General features: G+C 46.5%; 1 protein-coding gene across 3 annotated transcripts; it reads right to left on the bottom strand.

Moving 5' to 3' along the window:
* Positions 1–3,347: 3,347 nt before the first annotated feature.
* On the bottom strand, positions 3,348–27,483 carry TSPAN15 (tetraspanin 15). 3 transcript variants are annotated; one of them, XR_003530580.1, is made up of 9 exons: positions 25,997–26,101; positions 21,201–21,386; positions 19,229–19,303; positions 17,168–17,263; positions 15,460–15,576; positions 12,164–12,211; positions 10,644–10,760; positions 9,398–10,203; positions 3,348–3,360 (listed from the first exon to the last, which is right to left on the bottom strand). XR_003530580.1 is itself a non-coding variant. In XM_027661045.1 (8 exons), the coding sequence occupies exons 1-8, from the start codon at positions 27,359–27,361 to the stop codon at positions 10,051–10,053; spliced, it is 834 nt and encodes a 277-aa protein (XP_027516846.1). In that variant the 5' UTR covers positions 27,362–27,483; the 3' UTR covers positions 9,336–10,050. The 3 variants fall into 3 exon arrangements, 2 of the variants coding, with proteins under 2 accessions (XP_027516846.1, XP_027516845.1); XM_027661045.1 differs by lacking the exons at positions 3,348–3,360; positions 25,997–26,101 and adding an exon at positions 27,320–27,483 and having other exon boundaries at positions 9,336–10,203; XM_027661044.1 differs by lacking the exon at positions 3,348–3,360 and having other exon boundaries at positions 9,336–10,203.
* Between the last annotated feature and the right edge of the window lie 506 nt (positions 27,484–27,989).

Here is a 27,989-nt window from a genome sequence, read left to right as displayed (position 1 = left end):
CCGCCCGGCGCAGAGCTGGCACCCAACGGCCCTTCCAGGAGGGGCCCTGCTGCCGTTTACATTGGCCTGGTTTATGCTGCTTTATAACAGGTTTACTGCAATCCCTATCTCCCGGCCCTATTTGTCTTATTTTATTGAAAACATATGGTAACCAGAGCGGTCCCGGTGCATCCCTCGCCTGCCAGGCGTCGGGGACGTTTGGCGAGCCGGGGCTCGGCCGCAGCCCGCCCGCCCGCCCGCCGGGGGCTGTTTGCTCTGGAGAGGGGAGGGCAGATAAGGCTGGGCCCTCTTCCGATCCTGGAGGTGACTGTAGGGTCGGGGGACCGCCGGCCGCTCCGCGCTCTCCACCCACCCGGGGCCAGCGGTGCGCGCCCGCGGGGCCGGTGATGCGGAGGAGGCAGCGGCGGACGCACGGTGGAGGCACCTGCCCCGGGGCCGCCCCGTCCGTCCCCCGCTGCCCCCGGCCGGGGCTGCTCAGGAGGTACCGTGATTTGCGGTGCCATATGTCGGGCGGGTCGGCGGAGCAGCTGCTGCCCCGGCCCTACCTACCCGGCGCATAATACCTGGGAGCCGCAGCCCCGTGTCCCCCTCTGAGAGGGCAGCGCGGCGGGGCCGAGCCCGCGCCGCTGTTTTGTGACTTTATTGTGGCGCCCAACAGATGCACGCCGGCCCCTCCTGCCCCTCGCCCCGGTGCGAGCGCGCGGCTCGGGACACAAGGAGCACAGATGCCAGGCGCAAGGTGCACCAGATGCCCCCCTTTGTGAATTCAAACAATATTTCTCCCTTCTCCACCACCCCCCCCCCACCTCCGCCTCTTCCTATAAGAGCGAGAGGAGAAGAGGCGCAAAAATACATAAAGCACCAAACCAAGCAGGAGAGGGAAGGGGAGCCCTGGCAAGCGGCGGCTGGTGCGCGTCCCCAGGAGCCGCCTGACTGTGCGCACGACCGGGCGCGGCCCCGGGGAGGGAGGCGGCCACGGGCGAGGGCCAGGGATGCCTGCAGAGGCGCAAAGAGCCTCCTCGGAAAGTCATCCCTTACGTGGTGAGCGCTGAGCTGTGCATAACTGAGCACCGTCTGTCCCTTCGATGGGCAGCTGAGGGGTGAGAAGTTCCAGATCGAGCCAGTGGGACAAGTCCTCAGCACTTGTAACCTCACCGTGCATCAAAATGTTCCTTGGGGCCACGATGATGCTCCAAAGGCTGGAGCACCTCTGCTATGGAGACAGGCTGAGAGAGCTGGGGTTGTTCAACCCGGAGAAGAGGAGGCTCTGGGGAACCTTCCAGTGCCTTAAGGGGCTCCAAGAGAGCTGGAGAGGGACTTGTGAGAAGGGTGTGGAATGACATGACAAGAGGGAATGGGTTCACACTGGCAGAGGGCAGGGTTAGATGGGGTATTGGGAAGGAATTCTTCCCTGTGAGGGTGGGGAGGCCCTGGCACAGGTTGCTCAAAGAAGCTGTGGCTGTCCCATCTCTGGAAGTGTTCAAAGGCTGGATGGGGCTGAACAACCTGGTTGAGTGAGTGGCATCTCTGTCCATGGCAGGGGAGGTTGGAACTAGATGATCTTTAGCATTTCAATCCAGTCCAAACCATTCTATGTTTCTGTGCAAGGAGAAATAAGCCCTGGGGTCAGGGATGCTGTCACTGCACCAGAGGAGGAGAAGCCCTGATAGAAAGCCCAAGAGTGTGCAATCCCACTCTGCAATAAACCTCTCTCCATGCTTATGTGTCCTTAAAACAGCCTAACAGGAAATGGCCTCATAAGGCTGCAAGAGCAGACAGCTGTTCTGACACTGAGACATTTTGGGTCAGAATCAACAATATTTAGTAATGCAAAAACCTGGGTTACCTCTGGATAGGAGAGAGGAAAGGAACAGAAATACCATGGAGAGGAAAGGCAGGGAACAAATGCCAAGTAGAAAAGAGTCAGTTGGATACTGGGCTGTGATGCCAACAGGTGGGTGCTGTGAATCCTGTGCATTAAAGTATTTACTCAACTCTCCAAGCACCTGCCCAGGCAGAGAAAGACAGTCCTCACTTCTCTGGGAGCCAGTCTCTTCCCATCATTCCCAGCTCTGCCAGGCTTGCTCTCCTCCCCATTTATGACAATAGTTCCTTGCCCCAGCATGTCTCTCCTGACAGAGAAAAGGGTTTCTCTTCTGCCCTGATGACAGCCTGGGCACATAGGACGGGTTACACATCTCCCTCACTTAGGTTTTCCAAGTGCTTTAATCTTTACACCAAGTTTCTGGTGAGATCTGGCTGAATCTACCACCACCACTACATTCCTCTGATGGCTGAATGAAACACGTGCATTCAAGCCCAGAGGCCCATCAGCAGCTCCAGAGGCCCAAAGAAAGCTCGTAGCTGTGTATCTGCCTGCATGGAAATCTCAAAGAAGAATTGTAATCAGACATTTACTGTCTCCACAGCTACAGTTGAACAGGAGGTAGTTTTCATGACAAGATTTCCCCAGCACTCCGACTTCATCAGCTGGCAGTGGTTGTTTTCAGCTACCAGTTGGACAGCACAGACTTGAGGCTTCAGTATTCATTTGCACCAACCCTCCTTCAGTCACCAATGAATAGTTACAGACCATGGATATGCTGACCTCAGGCTGCCACCTTCCTGATCAGTGCTTCATTCCCATAAGGATAAAAATCTAACTTCTGGCATGATGCAAGATGAGGTTATAAGCACTGGTCATATTGGCTCTCTCTGAAACTCATCAATCCCCAGCTGCTCATCAAACAGACAGATGGTGCTTCCTGACCTCCAAAAATGCTTTTCTCTCTGATTTAGAGATACAGTCAGACTTCGAACACAGCAGAATGCACCAGAGACCTGGCTTTTGAGAAGCAAAAAAAGTTGCTAAAAGCCAGGAGTTTGAAGGAAATCCCCCCATCTGGTCTGGAAAAAAAGGGCAGAGGTGCCCTGATGGACTCACACAAAACTAACCCCTCTCCAGAGCTTCATTGAAGCCTTCAACATGAGACAGAGCAAGATGGGGGGGCTTAGACCCTTTCTTTGCCAGCTGAAGTTGGTGCCAGGTTGCTGCCACCACTGGGAGATGTGCCCAGCGTGGTGCAGGGGTCACGGCTCAAGCCAAACTGCTGCTGCCAGGAGGGATGTGACTCAAAGCTGTGGGGTGGGTATTTTGCCCACTGGCCCCACATACTTGTCGGTAACCAGTTCATGATCCTCCTGTCGCCATTCTCAGCTGTGCCATCCACACCTGGCAGCCTACAGTGCTGTGCTGACTGTCCCACAGGGTTGAATGTGGTTGCAGCCCCCACAGCAATCCCAGCAACACTCCATCCCCTCCCTGACCATTCCTGTGCCAGCCTGGTCTCTTCCCATCTCCTCCCTTCTTTCAGCCTCAGGAAGCATCATCCCTTCCTCTGTCCCAGACTTGCCATCCCCTTGCTCCCCTCCCCACATTTTTGTGCCCCTCTCCTGGTACACCTTGCACTGGCGTCCCTTCTAGGCAGCCTTGTTTCCTCATCCCAGCTTTCCCCAGTTATCCCTGCCTATCTGCACAAACCCTCTCCCAGCTCTTCATCTAACACGTGGCTTAATCTGCCAAATTCCTCACCTTTGAATTGGAGCTTTCTCCTGCCCTGCACTGCTGCGGTGGTGACAAGACAAGTTTATATCCATACAGGACCATTTTCTTCCTTGAGTCCAGGTGTATAATGAACCTGGGAAGCCCACAAACAGCACACCTCCTCCTGCCAGCCCATGCCAGGACCCCTGCAAAGATGAGCAGCCAGCCTGACTTCTGTATCTCAATAAGAAATTATGTATTTGAAAAAAAAAAAAAAAAAAAAAAAAAGATATCCATGTATTTTCACACAAAACACTGCAGTTGTGACCCAGAATTTTAGCTGCAGCCCAGCTCTGCAAGACAAGTTACCATCAACCTGTACATGTGACTTTGATGAACCACAATCTAAACTCATGCCAAAAGGTTTCAGTGGAAGAAAGGCAACGATCCCAAGGCAGGTAACAGCAGGGAAACCTCCAAGCACTCACTGCCCATGTGCAGCCAGAGCCTTGGAGCCCTCTGGGTGGCTCTGCCCACCCCAGCTGCAGGGAGGGGAGCTCAGGACCAGCCCTGCCCACAAAGCTGGTCTTGAGAACGAGCTGAGGGGGATGCTCCAGCCAATGTCATGAAGGGTCCCAGCAGCTTCCTGACTTTTATTAGCAGCCTAATCATTTTCATTCATTACTACACTTCTTCAATCCTATTATGGCTCCTCCAGGCACCCAGCCCCAGCTACGCTTAGGAGCTCCAGGGTACCAGCATTTTTAGGGGGTCTCTGGCTCCAGCAAGGCCCCCGTGCTCAGGGACACGTTATCTGACATCCTCTAATCATCTGACATCCCCTGCCTCCGAGGGCTACACCTCCCTCCCCCAGCTCTTCACCACAATACCCACCATTTTCCACCATCATTTAAGTTTCTGAAGTAATTTCTTTTTTCTTTTTTTGTCCTTTTTTTTTAAAAAAAAAAAAAAGCAAACCATCTACCATATGTTCTCCCCTGAAAGGGGTAATTGTTAACAGATCATTAAAACACCGTGGCGAGTGCTCTGAGATTCCTTCCCTCAGTCTTACGCATTATCCCGTCTCTGTCACCCTTTCAATGCGGCTTTGAGGGCTCTGCTTTTCTAACTTCCTCCTCGGGGAGGGGGGGGGGAAAGAAGAGAGAAAGAACCACTAAAATGACCCTCTTCACAGCTCTTCTCCTTGCTTTTCAATGTCTTTTTCGACACCCAACAATAATTGGGGTGGGGGGCTGGCGTGCCGCTGCTGCTGTCACCAGGCTGGGGGTGGGCAACATCCTGCCCCGTTCACACGGTGCCAGGGTGGGGATGGCAGGATGAGGCGTGACAGGGGTGCTGCAGGCACCCCGTGGGCACTGACAGCCTCTCCTTCCACTGCCGGGCAATGAGGCTGCTTGCCATGGGATGCTCAAGCAGCACATCCCATCCATCCTGGTCCCTTTGTCCCTGCTCCTGGGATGGCGGCTGTGCAATGACCCCATGACACACACATATATCCTGGGCTGAGATAGAGAGTATCCTAACAGAGCCCATTTCCTCAGGTGGATCAGATGCTTTCTGCAGCACAAATACATTTTATACGGAAATAACCTAACAGCTGGCTGGGAACAGAACGAAGCCCAGATGTGGAACTGTCTTGGGGGCTTTGGATATTTCACCTCTCTTTCCTGAAGAACCAACACTATTTTAGGAAACACCAAATTATGGGAAGCTGGGGACCACTTCTACCTGAGCCATGGTCTCAGCTGAGGGAAGCACAAGCACAGCACCAGCATCCCTCCCCTGGGACAGGAACCTTCCCAGAGCTGTGCCCAACATGCTTCCCACCCCCATGTGCAGGGAGAGGGACCCTGGGAGGACTCCTTGGATGAGCCAAGAGGGCTTGCAGCTGCACAGTGCCTCACCAGCAAAAGAAGGGCAAGGAGAAGACCCAAGAGAGGTAAAGGCACAGCCCAACAGCAGCTCTGCACGTGCCTGATTCCAACGTGAGGGCTGCCAAACTCACCATGAGCACCAGCAGCAGCGGTCTGAGGTTGAGAGTCACCTCCTACAGGCTTGTGATGGGAAAGATCAAGGCTTTCAGAACTCACACTGAAGTTCCTTACCTGCATCTTCTCCCCTTCTGCCATGGATTTGGCCATCCCTCCAGAGGACCACGTTCTCTGACTCATCACAGCCTGTAGCCAAGCTTCAGGCACGGTTTGCACTGCTACTCTGGCACAGCCACTTTTCCCAGCCCCGGCATGAGGCCCTTTGAATTTGTACTTACCCATCCCAGCCAAGGAGTGTGCTGCACGGCACCCGAGAGCACACAACACCCACCCTGGGAGAGATGGGGAGGAGTCAGCTGTCCCACCCAGCAAAACCCAGTTATGTTTGAAAAAACACAGAAACTTTCGAGTCCTGCACACAGATGTCTCCAAGAACCAATAGTCCACAGCAGCTCAGCAGCTCTGCCAGTGCCTGCACGTAGCTCCAGGCACCCCAGAGAGCTCCTTCCTCATCTGACACCCCAGTCTGTTTCCCCAGCACCCTCCAAACCCCTCAGGGAGTTGCTATGCTTATTTTCACCCAGGAAGCTGTAGCCTCAAGCTGGAATTGATGGTGCTGCTCCTGCTTTGCTCCAGCCGAGGGATCAGCCCTGCACAGATCCCACTGAGGAGTCCCTGAGCATCCCTGGGAGCACTGTGGCAAGAGATGCTCAGCCAGTGCCAGGAGCTCCTTGTGCTTCCCCAGGCAAAACCTCCCACCCCAGAGCCCATGGGGCTGATCCACAGAAAATGTCCAAGCAGGGCTGAGCACTGAGAAGGGGCTGGGATCAGCAAACCAGTACCCAATGCCCAGGGGGATGAGGTGGCGTTGCCTTGGTGTGCACATCCCAGGCAGATTGGCTCTTTTCCAGGATGGCAGCTTTCACCTCTTCAACAAGGACAAAACTTTCCATGGAAAAAAAGTACCTCCTTCAAAGAGCATGTTGGAAACAGGCTGGAAACGGACAGGGCTCTCACTTTCCCGAGTGGATTTAACAGCTGCTTTTGCCAAGGGCTCTTCCTGCTGCTGTGGGTCCAGATGTAATCCCTTAGAGCTGCAGAGACACCCATCAGGCCAGGAGCTGAACTTCCCAACCAGTACTTCTATCCCAAGTGCAAAAAGAGATGGAGCTGCATCAGTTTTAAGCAGCACAATAGACTGAAAGTCAATTTGACATAAACAGTAGCACTGCTCTCCCACCACAGATGAAGATGCTGCCCTCCCTCTCCAAAAAGGCACAGTCATCAAATGAGGACGTCAACCCAAAGCAACTTCACATGCCACTCATGTCCTTGGGGTCGGGCTGATCTCCCTGGCCCAGCAGAGCCCACAGGATCCCCATGAGTGGGAGCACCTGCTCCCTGTGGTGGAACACCCACATTATTTCTTATCAAAAAACAATTCCTGAACCCACACAAGAACCTTTGAATGATCAGCTGGTGCAGAAATGTCAGGAACTCTGGGAAGTCCTAGTGAACAAAAGGGCTTTAGGAACACAAATCTGCAAATCAACTTTTAGCTAAATGTTTTTTAGACCTTAAACACTGATTTTTTTTTTTCCTCATCGAGAGGAAATTAGCTCATCCCACCTCTGAGGCTGGTTTTCCAGGTGAAGCTGTAACCAGCAGCCGTATCCCGAGTGTCCCTCACAAACAGATGATAATCTCTGCAGAGGTTCAGGGCTATGGAGGGATTCCCATGGAAGCTGTGCCGGCACAAAGGGGCTTCTTGAAGGAGGGCAGGGGAAGGGGCCACTGGAGGAAGCCTTGTGCTGTATGGATGCACTGAGTAGAGATTTAATTCCAGCGAGCAGGGACTTAACTCGTGTCTTGCGATATGACACATCCACACCAGCAGAGGGAGAGCTGCTCGGCATTTCTCCTCCGGATCCGTGCTAATTAAAGGTTTTTATCATGTTCCAGCAGCAGCATATACAGCACATACTGTGTACGATGCTCCAGCCAGGCACCCCAAGTGTGTGCCTCTATGGCCTCTAATTATTTGAAATATAGAGGCAAACCTCTGTTTCTAGCTGAATGGTGATGGAAAGCAGGAGCACACGGATGATGAACCCCGGGAAGCTCACAGTTGTCAAGGTGCTTTAAAACTACACACACACAAAAAAATTCCATAGTTCTGGAATTGCCTCAGCCTTTTCAACAGCAGGCAAGGAGCATTTTTTTAAAATCAGGTTAAGGATGCATCTGTGAGGAGCAGCCCAACCAGGAGGACAGGGATTGAATTAGATCAGCATTCTTCACCCATTTAAAGCCAACTTTCACATCAGCTGTCTGGAAAAGGCAGCTGAGCAGAGAACTGCTGCATCTCCCTCCAGCCACCTCCCGATAAGCATCATCCTTCCCTCTGGTCACCACGGGCCTGTGAAGCCAAGAGTTAATTTCCTCAAATCTGAGGGAATGGGAAAGGTCAAGCTTTTGAATCAACTTACTAAACTTCTTTGAATCAATTTATTAAACAAAATCATCCAGGTTGACTTCGTAATTGTCAGGTAGACACCATTCCCATGCAAACACTGTGTATGAAAACTGGGGATGGCTGAAAATTCAGTACAGCCCACAAATTTCCTTGCTAAAGGAGAATTACTCTCTGGTATTCCCAAAGACTCTCCCGGTGTCATTTAAACCACCCAAAGTTTAACCATGCTTCCATCACCTCCTGCTTTCCTGGACAGCTCGTATTTCAAGCCCCCACAACATTTACAAGACACTAATAGTAATGAAAAAAAAATTACTTCTGTCATCAAAGGAGAATTCTCACCTTCCCAGCTCACTGTCTACAACAAAGCAGTTTCAGCTTTAATTTTCCCATGCTTCTCCAGCAGTCTGCTCCATCCTCCCAAGCTGCTCCTCCTTTTCCCCTTCCTCTCTTTATACATAAACCCACCCTTAAAACACACCTCATTTCCTAACTTACCAAAGCATGTTATTCAAGACAGACCCCAGGAAGATTTAGGCAACAACGGTATGGAGCAATTGAAATATGTAACAACCACGTGCAGGACCCGACGCTAGAGTGTGCTGTAGGAAATAACGCCGTGAGACCTCTCTCCCTAGAAACCAGCAGGAACACCAAAGAACTGGATGAGACCCTTCTGGCTCCTGGAAATGCATAAAGCTTCCTCAGAAATTCTTGGTGAAGGCAGAGAGCTAAACAGAAAACACTGAGTTTTGAAAAAAAAGCAGAAAAAATGTCCAAGACAAGGAAATTTAAAAAACAAAACAAAACAAAAACCACCAAAACAAACAACAACAACAAAACCAAAAACCAGCAAGGAGTATAATATCAGATATTGCTCTGTTTGTCTTTGTGGATTGTTCAGAAAAGCACAGATTTAGATTCAGGATATAAACCTGCTTTATTCTCTTCCCATCTTGGGTTTATTTGAAGTATTGTGATAATTAGGTTTTGCATTTTGCCTGCAAGCCTGGCTGGGGCTAGAGAGACTGCAGAGAAATGCTCAGGACAAAGGAACACCAACAAAAACCCCAGAGCTCTTGGTGACTCCCAAGTATTGTCCCCAATTCACTAACAGAAGCAAGTGAGGCACAGATGTTCAGCGCCTCTCCAAAAGCCCAGGCAGGCAGCACCCAAGCCAGAATCACAGCTCCACCTATTTCTACCTTTGGATTCAGCATTTGAGGGACAGGTTTAACTTATATAAGAAAATGAAAAGCATATTACACAAAATCTTTGTGGTTATTTTGTTTTCTTTTCTTTGTTTTTTTAAGAAAAACAACTTACTGCTTTTATTTTGACAATAAAATTTAGAAACATCTTGACACACAGAACTCCAAAAAAACAGAAAGTCATAAATCACCTAGTTAATTTACTAAAGAGGAAAGATATATCCAAAACTCAAACATCTTGTAAGTTTAATACAAAAGCCAGACAGTAATAAATTGCATTAAAAAAATATATCAAGCATTTCCTGACTAATTCCACGTTGGCATTTGCCCCATTATTAAAAGGCACAGAAAACTGAGCAATGAAAGCGATCAGCATCACATCCATTATTGTCAGTAAAGTCATCAAGATTAGCAAAACACGTTTATTAAACGTATGTTTAATAATCACCACGTAGATCGGTAAGAAATCTCTCTTGGAAGGAGTAAGAAAATAAGGCTGGAAACGACACACATTTAAATACGACATCCCAAGACGTGAAGACACTCCCCAGAAATCGACGTTCCGATCTTCCCAGAATAGTTGCTCTGGCTTTGTATCACTCAGCAATCACTCAAAAAGAAGATTTAATGATCCACAAACCCACCTTCCGGCAGCGCCGCAATCCCGCGGCAGCGCGGGGCCCTTCTGGGGCGTCTGTGGGCGCAGACACACCGAGGGCACTGTGGCACCGCCGCAGGTCTGTGACAGCAGCACATGCCAGACCAGGAGGGCTCGCCTGGCTTTCACTGCTCTCGGGGTCCCCGCAGTCACCCTGGGTAGCACATGCAGCAGCCGGCCCCACCGAGCTCAGGCACGGGTCTGTGCTGCGGGTCCTCGAAGAGCCGCTCGCTCAGCTTGTGCTCGGTGATGATGTCCTCCACGCGGGTGATGTACAGCAGGGACAGCAGCACGCCCAGGAACTGCAAAAGGAAGGGATCTCTACTCAGAGCTCACAGGCGGCTTATCTCGTGCTTCTTACAGCAGGCTTTACAAACTGTGTATACACACGTTGGATATACGGGCAGCAGTGTGTGTAAATATACATATATAAATTCACTTTTCATGTAGTGGTATAAATGGATAATTTTTGTGAAGAACTAAAACAGCAGAAGAATTAGCACCCCTGTCCTTTCGAGCATTAGAAAATCTCAGTGGATGCAGCTTGAGGAGGAGAGGACTCAAAAAACCCCAAGCAAGAGCAAATTACCCCACCAAATCCTGCAACATATCGCAGTAATGCTACTAAATTACCAGAATGCCGCCTCAGCTTATCAATTACATTACATCAAATGGGATTTCACATACTGTAGCAACAAATCAGATGCTCCCTTCAGTGGATAAGGCAGTGCCCCCTCCCTACCTGGGGTAGCAATATGCCGAGCAGCACTCCAGCCATGATGGTGTAGTTGTCCAAAAACCAGATAAGCACTGCGTTCGTGCACCCTCGGACGTAAATAATATCCTGAACACTCAAGCGCTGCAAAATAAGGGAGTGAGCGTTCAACAGGCAGTTCCACTGCTGTGCGACACCCATGGTGGTCACTCAAAATTCAGGGAGGCAAATCTGGTTCGCCTTCCCACCTCTTTAAACCCACTGCATTTAACAGAGACCTCACCGCTAATCCTTCCATCTGTTTTTAAGTTGCTCCACACCCACAAAAGTTATTTTTTTTAAACCTTTCTTTTTTTAAGTTGTTCCACACTTAAATAAGTTATTTTATTGCTTTAAATCTGGTTTTGCAGCCACTTTTCTACAAGAAATGCATCCAATTCTGATTTGAGACCACTTTGAAAGAAGAGCAGTCTCCCTTTGGCTTTCATCTCTTCTTCCAAGTTGGAAGTACAGCAGTGGAAAAATATAAATTGTGGACCAAGTGCTTTGCAATAGACTCTAAAAAGGGCAGGAACAAGAGGGTTTGAGATTCAGTCCTGCAAGCTGTGCTGCTCCGTGACCCCAGCCCATAATATAGAAAGCACTTGAGGCTGCAAAGGGTCCTAAGCAGATGAATGGGGTGAAGTTAAGCATATGCTTAAGTGCTTGGGGCATTGGAGCCAGGCTGGAGCGTTCAGGTGATTAAGCCGTAAATCAATTAACCTAAATGAAGACAAGTCGTGTGTAAAGATAACCAGTAATCCCAAAACCCAACAACCGAGGCTGGCATTGTGCTCCAAGTGCCTCAAATGAGCTGGGGAGAGGGGCTTTCCTGGAGCAGCCCCCACACCAGCACTCCAGAGCCAGGAGTGGAGAACTCAGGGCAGATCCAATTACTGATTTCCCTTCTTAATCACTCTGCAATTACTGCCTTGAGCTGACAGTCACTCCTCTGGAGTCACTAGGGCTATTCCCAAAAGGGAAGGCTGAAGGAGGAGGCCCCATCCCGCTCCTGGAGGGAGGAGAGGGCTGCCAACACAACCTGGGAAGCCCCGCTCTTCTTCCAGGAATAACTATTACAGGCCTAAAAATAAAAAACCCACTATGGGGTTACAAAATACTTAGAAACAGCTAAGTTGGCTTTACTAACACCGATTTTACTCAGTGAGAAACTTTGGCTTTTAAGTATTAAAAGCTTTCCCCCAGTCAAGTCACTGCTTAAAAGTATGAAAGCAGCTTCTTGTGCATTAATTGTGCAATTAGCTTGGGGAAGTTGTCATGAAACAAGGAATCACGGAAAATACAAAGAAGGGAAGATACCACAATCAAACAAGATTAGCTTTTTTAATATATGGAAGTTATTTCAGAAAAAAACCCACAAACATTTTAATTGCTGATTTAACTGTCTGGTAGACTGAAGCATGCAGAAGACAACTTTACAACTGACCAAAAACAATGCAGAGAAGTAGCACCCTCTGCCATGGAAGGGTGGACACTGGTTACGTTACCTCTTTGTCAATGGTTTTGTATCCACACATAGTGTTGATAATGTCTGTCTGAAAAGAAAACAACAAATACAAACTGCAGCAGAAAATAAAAATTACAAAAACGTTATTTTTACTCTTTCAGCCCATACAAAACCAGCGACAGGGTTATTTCCCAGTCCAACACCAGTTTCTTCCAGCAGGCCCAGGGTCAGATTTAGTAGCTCATTTCAGAGAAATGAGTATTGTCAGTGTGTCATGACACATTTGAGCCATATCTATCCAGCAAAACCAGCGTGGCATCAGCAACCAAAGCGAGCTATGACACAGCAGTTCCACAGAACGAACAGTTGGGTTTCATTTTAAAGCCTTAATAACTTAACACATCTTATTAAGAAAACCAGTGGTTAACATAAAATGGCCTTCATGCCATCATGATGACAAATTTAAGCTCAGAAATATCTAAGCTTCAAATAATGTCCAATACTATGAATGCTTGTGTGAACATTTTACAAGACTAAATTTATTACAATATCATTTTATATACCATTATATATATGAATATAAAATCTATATATTTTAAAAAGACTGAGTGCTTGCATTCACCACAAATTACTAACACATTTTCTGTAGCCATGTAATATTCTCTGTGGGTTCCAAAGTTCTACCTGGCCTGGCAAAGCTAACCTGAAAACAACCCCCCCTCACTTATAAATCATCCAACATAAAGCCCACCAGCATCAAAGAAAGCAGTGAACAAAGCCAAAGACATGGAAGAAAATGAGAATATGTAAATGACAAAAATAAGGCAGAACAAACTGTGTTACTGATAGAGAATCACAGAATGGTTTGGGTTGGACCATCCAGTTCCACCCCCTGCCATGGGCAGGGACACCTTTCACTAGCCCAGGTTGTTCCAAGCCCCATCTAACCTGGCCTTGGACACTTCCAGGGATGGGGCAGCCACAGCTACTCTGGGTAACTGAATACCCCTTCATCAAAATTAAAATAAGATGTAGGAATGAAGATTCTAAATGTTGGTAGTCTCTGAGTGGTAGCCTGGGATTCCCAGGTCACCTTCCCAAGAAGGAAGAGGGATGTTTGCAAAAGACGGATGTTACGAAGCGGCAGAAACACCAGCCAGGGTCAAAGTTCTTAAGCCCCTAAAATCTGGGCTCCCACCTTGAACACCCAACTGTCTGACAATCAAGGTCAACAAACATCCTAGAAGAAAAAGCTCCAACTATTTCACAGGGCTGTTGGGAAACCGTGAGGAGCACCCATCTGCCAACCACAGGGAATAAATACACTTGGAAGTCAGTGTTTGTACCAGCGTGTTGTTGTGTTGGCTGTGAGTGATTTCACGTTCCCAAACCACTAGAGCACCCTGGGACCACCCCCAAAACATGTAACCCCCAAAATACATGACCACAAGGAATGCAGTTGCATCATTTCACTTGAAACAGCATTTGCAAACAGCACATCGTGGCACAAGCAAATACACACAACAGAGATAAATGCATTAGAAACAGAGGATTATAGGCATTTGGGACTATATTTTATCTGCTACACTAGTGTAAGTCATTAATAAATACTTTGACTTAAACACAGTTCCTTCAGAGCCTCCCCAGTGTGAGCCTGGCTCGTTTTAGCAGAAGGATTTTTTAGAGGATCAGAATCCAACCTCAAACATTAGCAGGAGTTTTCCATGACTACAAAGCCAGTGAGTAATCACAAACCATATCTGTGGCTTTCCAGGAGAGAAACCAGCCTGTATTTGGAAGCATTTGTCAAACATACAAGATTTATGCATCCCCTGGTTGGCTTTTCCCCGAGGCAGCCATCCTTGCAGCCTTGTGTTGGTGTTACCCTGCCAAGCAGCCTCCGCGCCGCTCGGACTCCACAAGGCCCAGCAACACCATGAGTGTGGCAAAGCCATGAGCCCTAATGCACTGCAGCATCCTGATCAACAGCCTGTGCTTAAATATGAAGCTTGTTTATGATTTGGGGGCTTCTCCTTGCCTTTCAATTAACCTCCCTGAGCTTACCACTTTACAAGTAGCCTCACTCTCCCATCTCCAGCTGTCAGTGAAGCACATGGAGAGTATATTTTCCCTTTGAGAAGTTTTTATTTTAGTGCTTTCCCTTTCCTGTGGACAAAATCCTGAGTTATTCTGCTCCATGCAGTTCTGTCTGCAGATCAGCAGACACTATCTTCATACACACAAATTTCTTACTCTCAAACACCCAAGACTCAAAGCATAACTGTTTAGCTTTGGTTCCTGAGAAGCTCACCACAGATTTAAACAGACCCTTTCTCATGCACCAAAAATGTGTAAGCACATGTAATAAACACCTTCATATGAGACACAATTCTCAGGAACACCTACTGATGCAGCTATTGCGTTTATTTTCCCTGTTTGTAATTAAACAGCCATGCTCAAGGCAGATGTTGAGAGGGCAGCCCAAAGCAGGCAGCAGCAGGCTCTCCACCACGAGCTCTACTGTGTCTCCTATTACACACACTCAATTTCTCTGCCTCGATTTCTCTTTGTTCTGTGTTCAGAACAAAGACAAAAACCCAGCGAGGCAGGGATTGCCTGGACTGGTTTTAAATTGAGGAATAATTTTTTATCAAATTCAGCATTGTATATCCCTCAAAGAGCAATGAATTATAAGATTGAAACATATTTATATGAAACTCAATGCCTGCTCCTCCTGCTGTCAGCACCAGTTAATACCAGTTCATCATAGATGGAGAAACTGGTCCAGACCCCAGTCCTTCCAGGATTTTAGAGAGTGGGAAGGCAGGTAGTTTTCAAGGACAGGTTAGGGCAGAGCAGCAGCTCCAGTCCAGACCTGTGCCCACAAGCATGCCCTGACCCTGAGGTCAGTTGCCCACATTTCTGGAATAATCTGGATGGCGAGGTCACTCTGGGTTTTAACTCACACAGCAGCTGGTGCACATCACTCCAACCCCCACCCACGGAAGCAATCAGGGCCCAGGCTTCCTGGCAAAGCTGGAACAGCAAACCCTGCGGAAAACACCAGCAAAACTTAACTTTAAGCAGCTCTCATTCAGGCTCGCCATGAGATTAGAGTTGCTCCCAAGATCCCTTCTGGGGCTGTGTGGTGGGTCAGTACAGTGGAGCAGAGCCAACACATCTAACTCATTTTATTTTCTCCTTTTCAAGCTGTCAAGACCCACAGATCCATTAGGGGAGGGAAGGACCCATTTTCCTTCACTTCTCACCCCAGAATTCCTAAAGTAAGGTACCTTTCTAAGCAAACCCCAGTGATGCTGAGGGGCCAGGACTTACCTTATTTCTGATGCAGCAAGTGTAGGGCACCCCACAGGCCAGCGGGCCCGGTGCCCCACAGTTGTGGTATGCATTTTGGGACCAATCCTTGTAATCTTCCCCACCACAGCACTTAAACTGGAAAAAAACCAACACAAAACTCAATGATCTTAAAGGTCTTTTCCAACCTAAATGGTTCTGTGATTCTGAAAGGTAAAAGGGGGGGAAAAAATCGTATCTGGAACTCTTTGAATAAGTAGAAAACGAAGTTAGAATAAAACAATTTAAAAAGCCCTGAGCCACCCAAAAAATCTGTCCTTTTGTCAGCAAGGCACATATGAATGTATATGACAGACAGAATTAAAAAGAATTATGGATATAGGTGGCACTCCTCCATCACTCATTGAGCTGTAACCCGGGGTGCCAGAGCAAAGTACCGGTGTCTAAGTTCCACTTCCCATCTTTTCCAAGCTGAAAAATTATCTTTCCAGGTCTGGACATCACTAAGCAATGTTTTTAAATTCATTCTATCTTGACCTGTAATAAATTTCTGCAGCTGCTTGAAGGATTATGACTACATTTCCAACTGGGTCTAAAAGACAAAAGCATTGCTATAAGGCATAAATCAATCTCACCAAAACATTGTGAGTGTAATTTAGAAGAACTGAAATCTGACAAACAAATACTGTAAGTTTATGCTGACTTCATACAAATATTCACTTTATAATTTAAACAAAGGGAAAAGCAGCAGTTCATTTAATCAGTAAGATGTATACTGGCTGTATGTATCCATAATTTTGGGCAGTGCATGGAAACTTTAAAGCATTATGAAGTCTAATGACGAAATTTCCTCGGGATGGTTTGCTTTTGACAGACTTTCCGTGCTTTGTTTTTCAAAGCAGGCTGCCATCTCCATAACGATGTCCTAAAATACATGTAACACTTCCTAAGTTAATTTTTTTTTTTAATCATTATTTGGCACCGTCACGGACATCACATGGGCCCTGACATCACATTTCTGAACATTTTCTGCTTCTTCTATAGTCTCTGAACTGCATGGCAGAACTCTTCAATAACCCAATAAACATTTCAACAGACCAGCCTTATTAAAAAAAAAAAAGGCTATGAGTCAACTTCACATGCCATTAAGTAATGCTCAGCTGGGCTCAACAGCATTTCTGAAATTTAATTACAGGTATATACATTTCCACGGGCATTTCCATCCAATAACCACCTTGCTAGAGAGCTCTCTGGATGCCCTCAAGTGACAACACAACATGTTGTGTTCTAACAGCCTAAATGCCACCTCATTTCTCTTTATCCAGGGCCTCCTGTTAACGAGATGCTTCTGAATCTCTTGGACCAGCAGAAACACTGAGTGCAAGGCCTTGGGTGGAATTTAGGCTGAGCTTGTCTGAATCCAGCTGTGGGGCCTCCATAAGCCCACGTGTTTGTAGGATCTGACCCTGAGTATCTGAATTGCACCTGCCAAGGCAAAAGCTGCATTTTGGCCCCCTGTTTTTGCAGTGATGTAGAGGGTTTTAAATGCCAGCTGGAATGCTGGATGAGCCCTGATCTCAGCGACACCAGAACAGAGACACACAAGATCCCACCCCCCTCATCAGTGAGAACTTGATTATCACGTCACTGGAAAAACTCAAAGCTGTCGCTGAGGACCTGCTGCATCTCAGCACCAAGTTAGTCCCAGGGAAGAAACCCAACAACAAACCTGCTTTTGAACAGAATCCATGATGTTCTTGAAGTCTAAATCATCGTAGTAATTCTCAATTCCTCTTCTAATGTTATTGTTCAAAAACTTGATTGTCTGAAAAGCAAAAGGAGAACAAGATTCGTGGGTTGCACACACAGAGACAAAATTAGAAGAGCAGGTTAAAGTGACAAGTGTAACTGATGGGCACAAAAGAAAAGGCTTTTTTCTTTAAGGAAAAACAAACCCTAGTTAAAAACAAATCTTAGCTGAGCCCTGCAGGGACCAACCATCTGTTCTTTCTTATGGAAGCAGCCACACTGCTGGGTTTGTGATGGGAAGTGCCAACAGTGCAACACTTCTCTTCTCTGAGACTCTCCAAGCATCTCCCAGACATGGTCCCGTTATACCCAGGCAGGATCCCTCCCTCTGGGCACTTGGGAATCCTCACCACCACTTGGGTGACAGAACAGTGGATCTTGGGTCTGCACCACACTCCGAGCAACAACACCACCTTCCATAAATTTTATTTTCTGCGAACTTTCCACTAATTTGATTTTCTGAGGAGTCCATAACTGCCAGATAAGGAGCTTTATTTCACCTTAAGCAGGAAAAAAAAGTGTATCTGTACATTTTACAGTGGGTTTTTTGGGAAATATGGCAGTGGATTGGCAGATATAAGATGGTATCTCCTCAGCATGGCAAATCAGAAATTAAAGCAATAAAACATCTTTAAAGTTCAGAAGATGAGGACAAAGAAAGAAGTATTTGGTTTTCAAGACCCAGTACAATCACAGCACAGCAAAAACAGGGACTAATCATAACCAGAATGTAATGACTTCCCTTTCAATCCAGCTGTTAAAATGGCCAAACCTAAAAATCCTTATAGGTCAGAAAACCTGAAATACATCTACTCGTCTTCTCAGTATTACAAACTGCAACACTTACAGGCAAACCAGAACAAAAAGCATTAGCACATTGGTGATGAGAAATAACAACTTGCAGGACCATCCTAACTGGCCAAGAACCTCATTTAGACCCTACAGATCTGAGAAGGCAGTAGAGAAAGAACTGGGAAAAAAAATCAGTGAGACATGGAAGACAAACAGCACCTCAATAAAGGCTGCTACCCTAAGCTTCTATAAATACCTCCTTGTCCTCCCCATACTGACGCAAACATCTCCATTAACTTTGAAAAACAATGAAAGAAACCTGTCCCTAAGCACAGCTGTCCTGCTTTGGTCCAGCATGGAGTAAGAAGAAAGCACCAGCCAGAGAGAACATAGCACTACCTCAAAATACAAAGTTATTATTTTTTTTTTAAAAATCTTTTTTTAAGTTTGGTGTTTGTTTTTTTTTTAACATCACATGTACGTATGTGGTAAAGCCACATGGCTTTTGTGGAAAATGAGCGTGGTAGGATTGGGCTGGGGAGGGAACATGTCTTATTATTCAGCATCTCCTTTTAATGCTCATATTTTGCCAGATTAGAAAAATAAGTCAAAGCACAGCAATCTAGTACTTGCCATAGCGAATACATTTATGTTTTAAAGCATTTCTAACTGAAAAGAATAGTATGCTGCTTTCTGTCTAGAAAAATCAAGGTTTTAATATAGTAATAGCATGCTTGTGAATGATGGAGTCTCTTATATAAATTAGTTGCGTTGCTTATGGATGTGGGCAGGGAAAAGCTGTCCTTTAGGTAAGGTAAAACATTTTGGCCACTAAAAAATAAAGTCTCCAAATCCATCTGGAAACTTCCCAAATCAGCAGTCAGACCCAGATGGCAAAACAGAAGAAAGCACTTTGTAATACACAAAGAGCTGGAAACCCATTTTGCCTGTATTGCACACTCGTAGTTACCAGATTTTCTTCAAATTCTTTAATCTGGAATTCATCTCCAGAGCAGATGAATGGCAGATCCCACCATCACTGAACCCTGAAGGCTCTGAAAAGCCTGGACCTTTCTTCAGACCTCCATCAATTACTGACAATTTTAACACCTTTTATATTGCACACCTGTAACTTCATGGATCTTAAGCCACGTTCTCCGTGATCAAAACCTAAACACAAGGAGCTCACCTGGTTTCTGAAGATCAGGGCCACCACTCCACCGGTCAGCTCGATCAGCAAGCAGATACCAAGGATGTACATGAACTGCAGAAAAACAAGTGCAAGTGAGTCATTAGACAGAACAAATCCCAATTATTCCTTCAATTAATGCCCCTAAGTCTAACATTCAGTTGCCAAGAGATCTGGCTTTCAGCAAACGAGATGGCATTTTAAAAGAAGATATGAAATTATGGGTCTGTTCTTATAAAACTCTGCATGTCACGAGAAAGCCTTTTTTCCTCGCTTCAGTTATTCTGGGTTTTGCCCAACTGGCAAACATGTTATTTGTCTGCTTTGAATGGACTCAAAACCATTAGATGTATTTATCATGCCAAGACACTTCTTTCCACAACAGCATCGCAGAGAAGCACACTGATGGACTGCTATAAACCACACCAAACTTCATGTTTTTATGTCTCCTACAAAACCAGTGCTTGCCTGTTTGCTTTCAATTAGTGGGTGAAACAGCACCTTAAGATAATCCAAACTACCTTCTACTAAATTGCCAGTGCTAAATCAAAGCAAAGTTCCAGGCTCAGTACCTTTTAGTGTGTTGCTGTACACATGTATTTGTGTGTGTACCTACAGATACTCACAGATGCACTCACACAACATGTGCACTCGTGGCTGCTCATCAAAGCATGTGCAAAATACAAATAACATGAAGAAATCCACAGCACTATGAGATGGCTGCAAGGTACCAGCACTTGAAATGTTTTTCCAACGCTTCAGGCATAAAAGATGGCTGTTATGTGAATTTGGGTCTGCTGTGGAACAATGAACTTCATCGGAAGCGGAGTTTTTTGATCCCTCGTCTGAAAATAACCCCCAATGCTCCCCTGTGAAAGCTGGTTTAACTTCTATGACCTCTATGCCCAGTATCAGTGTCACGAATTCACCAGACAGGTATCTTTTCTCCTGCTAAATCTGGAATCAGCCTGAGAAGCAGGAATCAGGGACTGGCTTTGTTAAATACCCATCTGGGTTTGCTACCAGAATGGGAACAGAAAATGTTCTTGGCATCAGACACATCACCACACTCAGTGTGAGAGAAGCTTAAGGATGGGATCTCAGCAAAATTCCAGCATAATTTCAGAATCCACCGTTACTTCTGGCTTTGTATGTTGTGGTCCCCCACAACATACCATGTATTCAGCATTTCATTAGACTGAACTGGTATGACAAGGCCAGGCTGGATTGGGTTTTGAACAACCTGGTCTAGTGCAAGGTGTCCCTACTCATTCCAAGGGAGTTGGACTAGATGGCCTTTAAAAGGTCCCTTCCAAACCATCTATGATTCTATGGAGGTGAAAAACACGTTTTCACACTTTATTTTTAATTAGTCGCATGTTCAACTTCCATCTGCAACCACAGCGTTATCCAGGAATTCCCCTAAAATTTACTCTTTCAGAGGCACTGGAGAGAAAAACCTTGTCCCTTTCATTTCACCCTCAGGGCCCTTCTCTCAAAGCCACAAGCTACTCAGCTAACCTTGTACCACGCATTTCCACATCTACCCCTACATTCTGCTTCCCAGGGAGGACAGTCAGACTCCAGCCACCATCAGATATCAGCCTGAGCCAGGGTTTCCTTCTTCCAGGTCCAAATGCGAGCCAGTGTCAAATGGTATGTCAACAGCTGAGTTTGCACAACATACACACTGACTGACAATAATAAACATTCCTGGGTATTTTCCATAAAAACCTTAACTACTGGGAAGCTGGTTTTCTCAGCACAGGGGTCAGACCCTCGCCGGTCCTGTCACTGGCTACTGCTCCCTGATGGAGGGATCACTGCCATTAAATTCAGATTTAATTAAAATAAAGCAACTTCATTAAAATATTTTTCAATGCAGACATAGTTATGGGGTGTGAATTCAGAGGGCACTGAAGAGCGGAAGCAACAAGCACTGGAAATTAGGAATAAAAATCACAGCACTTACTGCTTGCAGAAGGCATAAGTTGTCTCTTAAGGAAGCCAGCACACCCACAAAGGATACCAGGAACATTATAACACCCAGAAGTATTAAAATAATTGCTGGGGCTAGAAAGGCACTTTCTAGAGTTTTGTACTTTTGTCTTTCGATTTCTGCATAAATCCCCACAGCGAGGACGAGGGCTCCGATGAGCTGGAAGAGAAACAGGAGAGCACGGATGTTACTCCTTCTCCCAGTAAACACTGATGTGACATGTTGTGAGTACACAGGGGCCTGGAACTGCTCACTTCAGGATACATTATAAACGGCGATACGCACAAAGCAGAAGTTTGGATAAAGAAAGGAAAAAAAAACAACTCAAAGACAAAGGCAGAAAAGGAGCTGTGGTAGAAAAAAAACAAATCAAACTTGTTTATTTCAAAAATATATTTCATAATGTTTTAGCATGCTAGAAGTTAAACAAACTGAAACATACAGCACTGGTTGAAATGTAATTTATTACTCATCTGAGATCACATGTATGACATATATGAGCAACTGCCATGGCATTAATGATCCTCCTTTGCGTGTCTGTCTGTCCTTCTCTCTGTGTATGAATATATATCTATAAATATATATATATTTAATATAACACAGTTTCTAAGCCCATCTGCAAACAGCTTATCCATCCCTTCATACCAGCTCCTATTGTATTTAGGCTCAGTAAACACAGCCAGGTATATCCTGTACCTCCACTCCTGCCATCAGGAGAGAGGCACTGGATTAAAAACAAACAAAAAAAATCCAAGTCTGAAGTTATGTCACATTCTTGAGCAAGTACCTGATAAAGCCAGAAGTGAAATAAGAAGAAACATATTTAGTTTAAAAAGGTAAAGATATTTCAACCAAAATAATTAGTTAAGTCATTAAATCACTTGGTACTAAGCCTATGGCAGGCTGCAAATCACTTTGAATTATGCTGAATTAATTAAAATAAAAAATAGCCCACAATACGTAATCATGAAAATTGCAGTGGAAAAACTTTCCTGCCGACTCCAACAGTTAGACACATCCTCAGGGAAGAGACCAGATACAAATCATTTTGGCAATGTGATAAACAACATTCCCCTTTTCTGACCTGACATTTCCACGGGTCTGCTCCCCGCACACCAATGCTTCTTAATTATACTTCTTCATTTTTAATTTCACTTCTTAATTTTGGATATGACACAGTATATCCCAGGCAAAGGGCTAGGTGAACACACAACGTGATTTACAAGAACACGAGCCAAACAGTTGAAATACTTTTTTAATTATGGGATATCTTAAAATAATTAACAACATACTGGAAATTCTTTACTTTCTAAGGGAGTGAATAATATCCCCAAAGGACAATATGTGGGGCATGCCACCAAGTTGTCATTTAAAAAGAAAATTCTCAGAAGGGCTCAGCCATAAAAATAAATATACTGAAGCTATTTAAAAAGCAACTTAAAATTTGACAGGAGCAAATTGAGAGTAACTCCCCCTCTGACAAATGCAGAAATTGTGCTGTAATGATGACAGAAGAGAAAACATGCGGGACAAATAACAGGTAATAAAATTACCACTTATATGCTTCTACTGTAAAACTGTAATTGGGGGGTTTTTTTATTACTAAATGGTCCATTTGTAGTGTCAGCTTCGTGTTTTAAAAAAATGTGGTGATTTGGGTAATAAATTATTGATTTCTTTTCAAGCAGATGACAAAATAAATCAGTTAGAAACTTTTAAATGCAGCTCTAACAGTTGAGGAAGGAGTCTCAGCACCATACAAACCTAATACAGATTATAAAACTGGGGACTGTACTTGTACACATGACTCGGGAGTTCTATTATTATTATTGTTATTTTTTAAAAAATTATTTTAAAGAACCAAAACTGGATTCTCCTGCAAACTTGAAATACCATTAACAGAATCAACACTAACTCTTGCCTAGAAAAGTAAAAAAAACCCCAAATATTGGACATAAACCACAGCTATTAAAGCTTGAAGAGGATTATCAGAATTTCAGAAGAGCACTGTTTCAAGACTAGAACTTTTTATCAAACTTCCTTTTTCTTAACCGTAGTTTTCTCATCAAAACATTAAATTTCAGAGTTTTTTGGTTGTTTTAGAGATTCAAAGGTGCCTGTGAGTGAAATACAAGACACATTCCCACTTTAAGAGCTTAAGATGTATAGACACATATAACATCTTCTAGGACACATATATGCTCACCCCTTTTCACTTGCACTTCTGCTCACACAACCTCCAAGATCTATGCTTTTATTATCTTCTACTTTTTTTATGCATTTAATAAAAATCTTTTGAACCTTTAACATGGTCAAGCCAACAGCAGCAATTATTTATGACAAGCAGATGTGGTAACTCAGCAGTCATCACACATCCGAGAGTCTCCTCTCGGACCTGTGCTCTCCCTTCCTGTGACTGGGGCTGGAAACACAACTCTTACGTAGGGAACCCACCGATAGAGGGGCTGTTTACATCCTGCATCCTTCCTAACAGCTCCCAGTTTGGCAATTCCAGCTGTGTATGCAGGAAAATTAACTGGCCTTGACTCACATTAAATGAGCATCCACCAGCAAATATCAGGGGATTTCTCTGGGGCTTTTGCATGCACAGAAGCTGCTTTCCCAAGAGAAAGCAAAAGCATTTATTTATTTATAAGCAGAGGTTTTAACCCTGTATATACAGTACTTATTCTTAAGTAAAGCAGCCACTCAACAACAGCACCTTCTGTTTAAAATGCTGGGTTCTCTTTCAGCTGGGCAAGAAAAATTACATTACAGCTTCATGCACCAGCAGAAGAGTTAAAAAAGTTTTTTAAAAAGTGCTGGGTAAGACCTACGAGAAGACACAGGGCCTTTAGCAAATATCCCCTCCAACACTCCCAGTGATGTTTTAATTTCCTCTCTGCTTTGGATAAGGCTGATTATTTAGTTCCTGGTGGTTTAAAACCATCCTGGGGATTCGAATCTGGGCGTTCATCACTCGTAATGTACCAGAGAAACAGCTACAGCAGGAAGGGAATTGAATGAACTCAGCATCCAGCAGGTCAAAGCCCCAGACAGCAGCAGAACATCACAAACCACCCAAAATTTAAGCAAGCCAATACTGCACAGCCAAACTTTACTTCCACTTACACCAATTAAAAAAAAAAAACCTGAAAACAAAAAATCCAAAACAAACAAAAAACCCCAACGAACACCCAAACGCAGCAAGAATCACACAGCTGAAAAGAGAACCAGGCGAGTGGCATTTACAGCTGATGAGATCTGCCTGGCTAAGCTGGAATAAAAGGGAATTTCGGAGCGGAGCCCACAGGCTGCCCCTCACACAATGCAGGGTGTGTTCGGCCCCAGCACTGGGATGATGCCCAGCGCCAGCCTTCCTTCCCCCGAGCAAAGGCCAGCATTCCCATCCTTCCTTCCCCCTCCTGCAGCCCCCATCCCTCCCCCTCCCGGAGCAAACCATCTCCCCGGCAGAGCCGACAAATGGAAGCTCTTGGTTATAAACAAGGGCAGAGCATTGAAAACCCACAGCGAGCAACTACAAAGAGTAAATAAAATCCTCGGGCTGCCTGAAAGAGGCTTTGTCCTCCACGGACGCCCCGAGAATCGCTTCAGAAGAGCCCTTTCTCTGCCACCAGATGAATGTTCACATCCCACCACCCAGGGCCCTTGGTGCCCACAGAAAACGCGGAGCAGACAACGCGCGCGGCCCTTCGCAAAGGACTCGCTGCAAAAACGCGGGTGGGAAAATAACACACCAAATTTCTCTCTCCTGAAACTCGCACCTGTGGAATAGCCGCTGTGGAGGAATGCAGGAAAGTGTCAGAAGCCTAAACCCAAGGGTTGGCTTGTCTGCTAAGACAGACAAAAGATATTCAATATCCCCAAAAGCCTGAACTGCACCCAAACGCTTCGTGTTTCAATCTCTTTTTATTAAATCATATCTCTAATCAGACACCTACTATCAAACCTGGTGGATCTAAAGGTCTCCTCCCACGCAGTGTACTAAAAGCTTTACCATCCCACTTGGCAAATACCATGTCAGACAGAAACAGACCAGCCAAACAAGAGCTTAAGCAGCGTTTAAACTGAACGGGCCAGAAAGAAACCCCGCCTGAGCACCTCCGACATCAGTACAGCCTGGAGCCGGCATCACCCCAGTATCCCAGAGCCCAGAAAAGCACCTTTTAAAATCACGGTGCTTACAAAAAGTACTTTAAAACAGCCCCAAGGGCTCCTTCCAGCCCGGGTGGTGCCTGGTCTGGGTGGATTTGCCACATGTCAGAAGTCAGTGGTCGTAGCCTGGCCTCTGCGACTTAATGGCTTTATCCAGCACCTGGATGAGGACAGCAAGTGCCACACACCTGTAATTCTACAGCCTCGCAGCCTCATCCTGCCAAGGCTCGGGAGAGGGCTTATCCCATACACAGGTGAGTGACGTCGTAGGGCAAAGGCTCTATCTGCCCATCTCTCCTGGAGGAAAGAGCCGCATTTTAATACGCGCACGGACGATTTTTACCTGCCCAACTTCCAACTCCTGCAGCTCCCCATCCGCCAAAACCAGTTCGCCAGTCCCTAGGGAAGGTCGGGGCGCTGCCACGGGTGTGACACCCGCCACCTCAGCCGCGGAAACATCCACCGACTGCCAAAGCCCGGGGCCTGGCGCGGGGGGACCCCGCTGCCCGGGGGTTCGCGGGACCGCGGTCCGGGACTCCCCGCTCCGAGCCCAGCCCCCCGCACAGCCCCGCCCGCCCCCGCCCGCCGCTCACCCAGAAGAAGGTGGAGTAGGTGATGAGGGTGAGCTTGAGGCAGAGGTAGGAGAGCCGCCCGCAGTACCGCGCCTGCTCCGGGTCCCCCGCCGCCATCCTCCCTCCCGCCCCGCGGCACCTGCCGCCGCTCCCGCCGCTCCCGCCCCTTCCCGGCTGGAGCGGGGCGGGCCCGGGGGCGCCGCCGCTTCCGGAGCGGGACCGGCGGGGACACACGGGCAGCGCCGGGGAGGGAGCGGGGACCTCCGGCTGCGGCGGCTGCTTGCTTCTTTTTTTTTTTTTTTTCGCTTTTTTTTCTTCTCAATTCCCCCGGCAAACACGCCTGGCCGCTCGGCCGGGGTTAACCCCCCGCAGCTGGAGACGGCAGGAAAAGCAGATCCGGCTGCTCCAGCGCTGCCAGAGCCACGCGCGCACCCCCAAAACCTCCGCGGTCGCCACTGAAACAGCCCGGACAAAAACACTTCGGTGGGAAGCTCCTGCTGCCCGTGGGCGCCGGGATTTTGGGTCGAGCATCCGTAAACACGGCAAAGCAGGATCCCTGGGCGCTACGCCGGCACGGTGGAGCAATACCAGGGCATTTACCTTTCCTTGTGAGACCCACGCGATTGTCCAGCACGTCCTGCAAATAACAACAGTTAATGGGCGTATTGCACTGGCCACATTTTCTGCCTGCACCAAGGTTTATCCACGTCCCGCTGCTGTGACAGTGGGACAACGCTGGGTCTGACGCAGCGATCGTGAACTGCAAAACGCCATTCATGCCTCCGAGATGAAATAAGCCTTTTCGAGCCCGCAGCGCTACACTCCTGTCCCACAAAGGGCTATTTTTCCCCCGAGGAAAAAAGTCTCATTCAAAGTGGCAGACAACTGTCACAGAGTTGGTTGTTGCATCCTGGCCCGGAGCAGAGACAGATGGCGTTGAAAATCAGCGTCTGGTGTCAGAGGAGATGAAGTGAGGCAGCATTTGTCCTTAAGTTACCTAGGAAAGCGACTGGAAAACCTCCGAGCTGTGCACGTAAAACTGTGTAAGCAGTCAGTCACACATCATTTCATTGGGTCATACAATACACCAAAACCTTGTTTATAAAGGCTAAACAATATCCCTGGAAAATTCTGTTTTTCCATGCAGTGCTACATTCTGCTTCTGGAAAATAAATAATCCATCCCAGGACCCAACCGGTAGCTCTTCACCTGTAACGTTTCTGATGAAAATTCAATGCCCTAGAGCATTCATCCTCTAAAATATCACAACTTCAATTTTCAGACAGATTTGCAAATATCCGTGACACTTACAGCGGTGTGCAGGCTGGAAATCACATCACATACCGTGTAGGTGCTGGGAATTAGAGTCTGCCACAGGTTCTTCATGTCTCATGGCTGTCGTTCACATCCAAACATGTTCCTGTCACTTAGACATCTTCCTTGTTTGAGTATTTAATTAAATTAATAGTTTTGGTATGACTTTCTTAATGCCTTGCCTGTTCATTTGTGCTGATTTCTGCAAATAAAATTTCAGGGCACGTCCAGCTGGATGGGGAAGCTGATTAAAAGGAGCATCCGTTTTCCTGTTGTTTTCGCTCTGAACAGAGCCAATGCATCAAAACAGGTTCCTGTTATGAAACTGTATGAAAATAATTGACTAATTCTTTGCTGAATCCCAGACTTCATCTGTATATTGAAATGACAAGATTTCTGGACACAATTAGTACAGTTCAGCAGCAAACAGTGGTTAAAAGTAAGATATTATGAACTGCCTGTGGTGCTGAGGGTCCTTCTTGGTTGCATTCTCTCCCCCTCAGCCCAAGGCAGCACAGAACTGCAGTTTTCCAACAAGGAGTCTGGCATCTCTGCCAGCATCGAGGCAGATCCTGCATTACAGCATCTGCTCCCGGGACCATCCAATAGCTCAGCTAGTGGTGGTTTTGTTCATGTTACGGATCAGTAACTTCCACATGTCCTCACTCATCTCCAGGGCTACCAGGGTTGTCCTAAGGAC

Source organism: Corapipo altera, unplaced genomic scaffold (assembly GCF_003945725.1).
Source record: "Corapipo altera isolate COAL_440 unplaced genomic scaffold, ASM394572v1 133, whole genome shotgun sequence".
Classification (NCBI taxonomy): domain Eukaryota; kingdom Metazoa; phylum Chordata; class Aves; order Passeriformes; family Pipridae; genus Corapipo; species Corapipo altera.
Note: the sequence above shows the minus strand (reverse complement) of the source record. Positions and strands in the feature narration are given on the sequence as shown.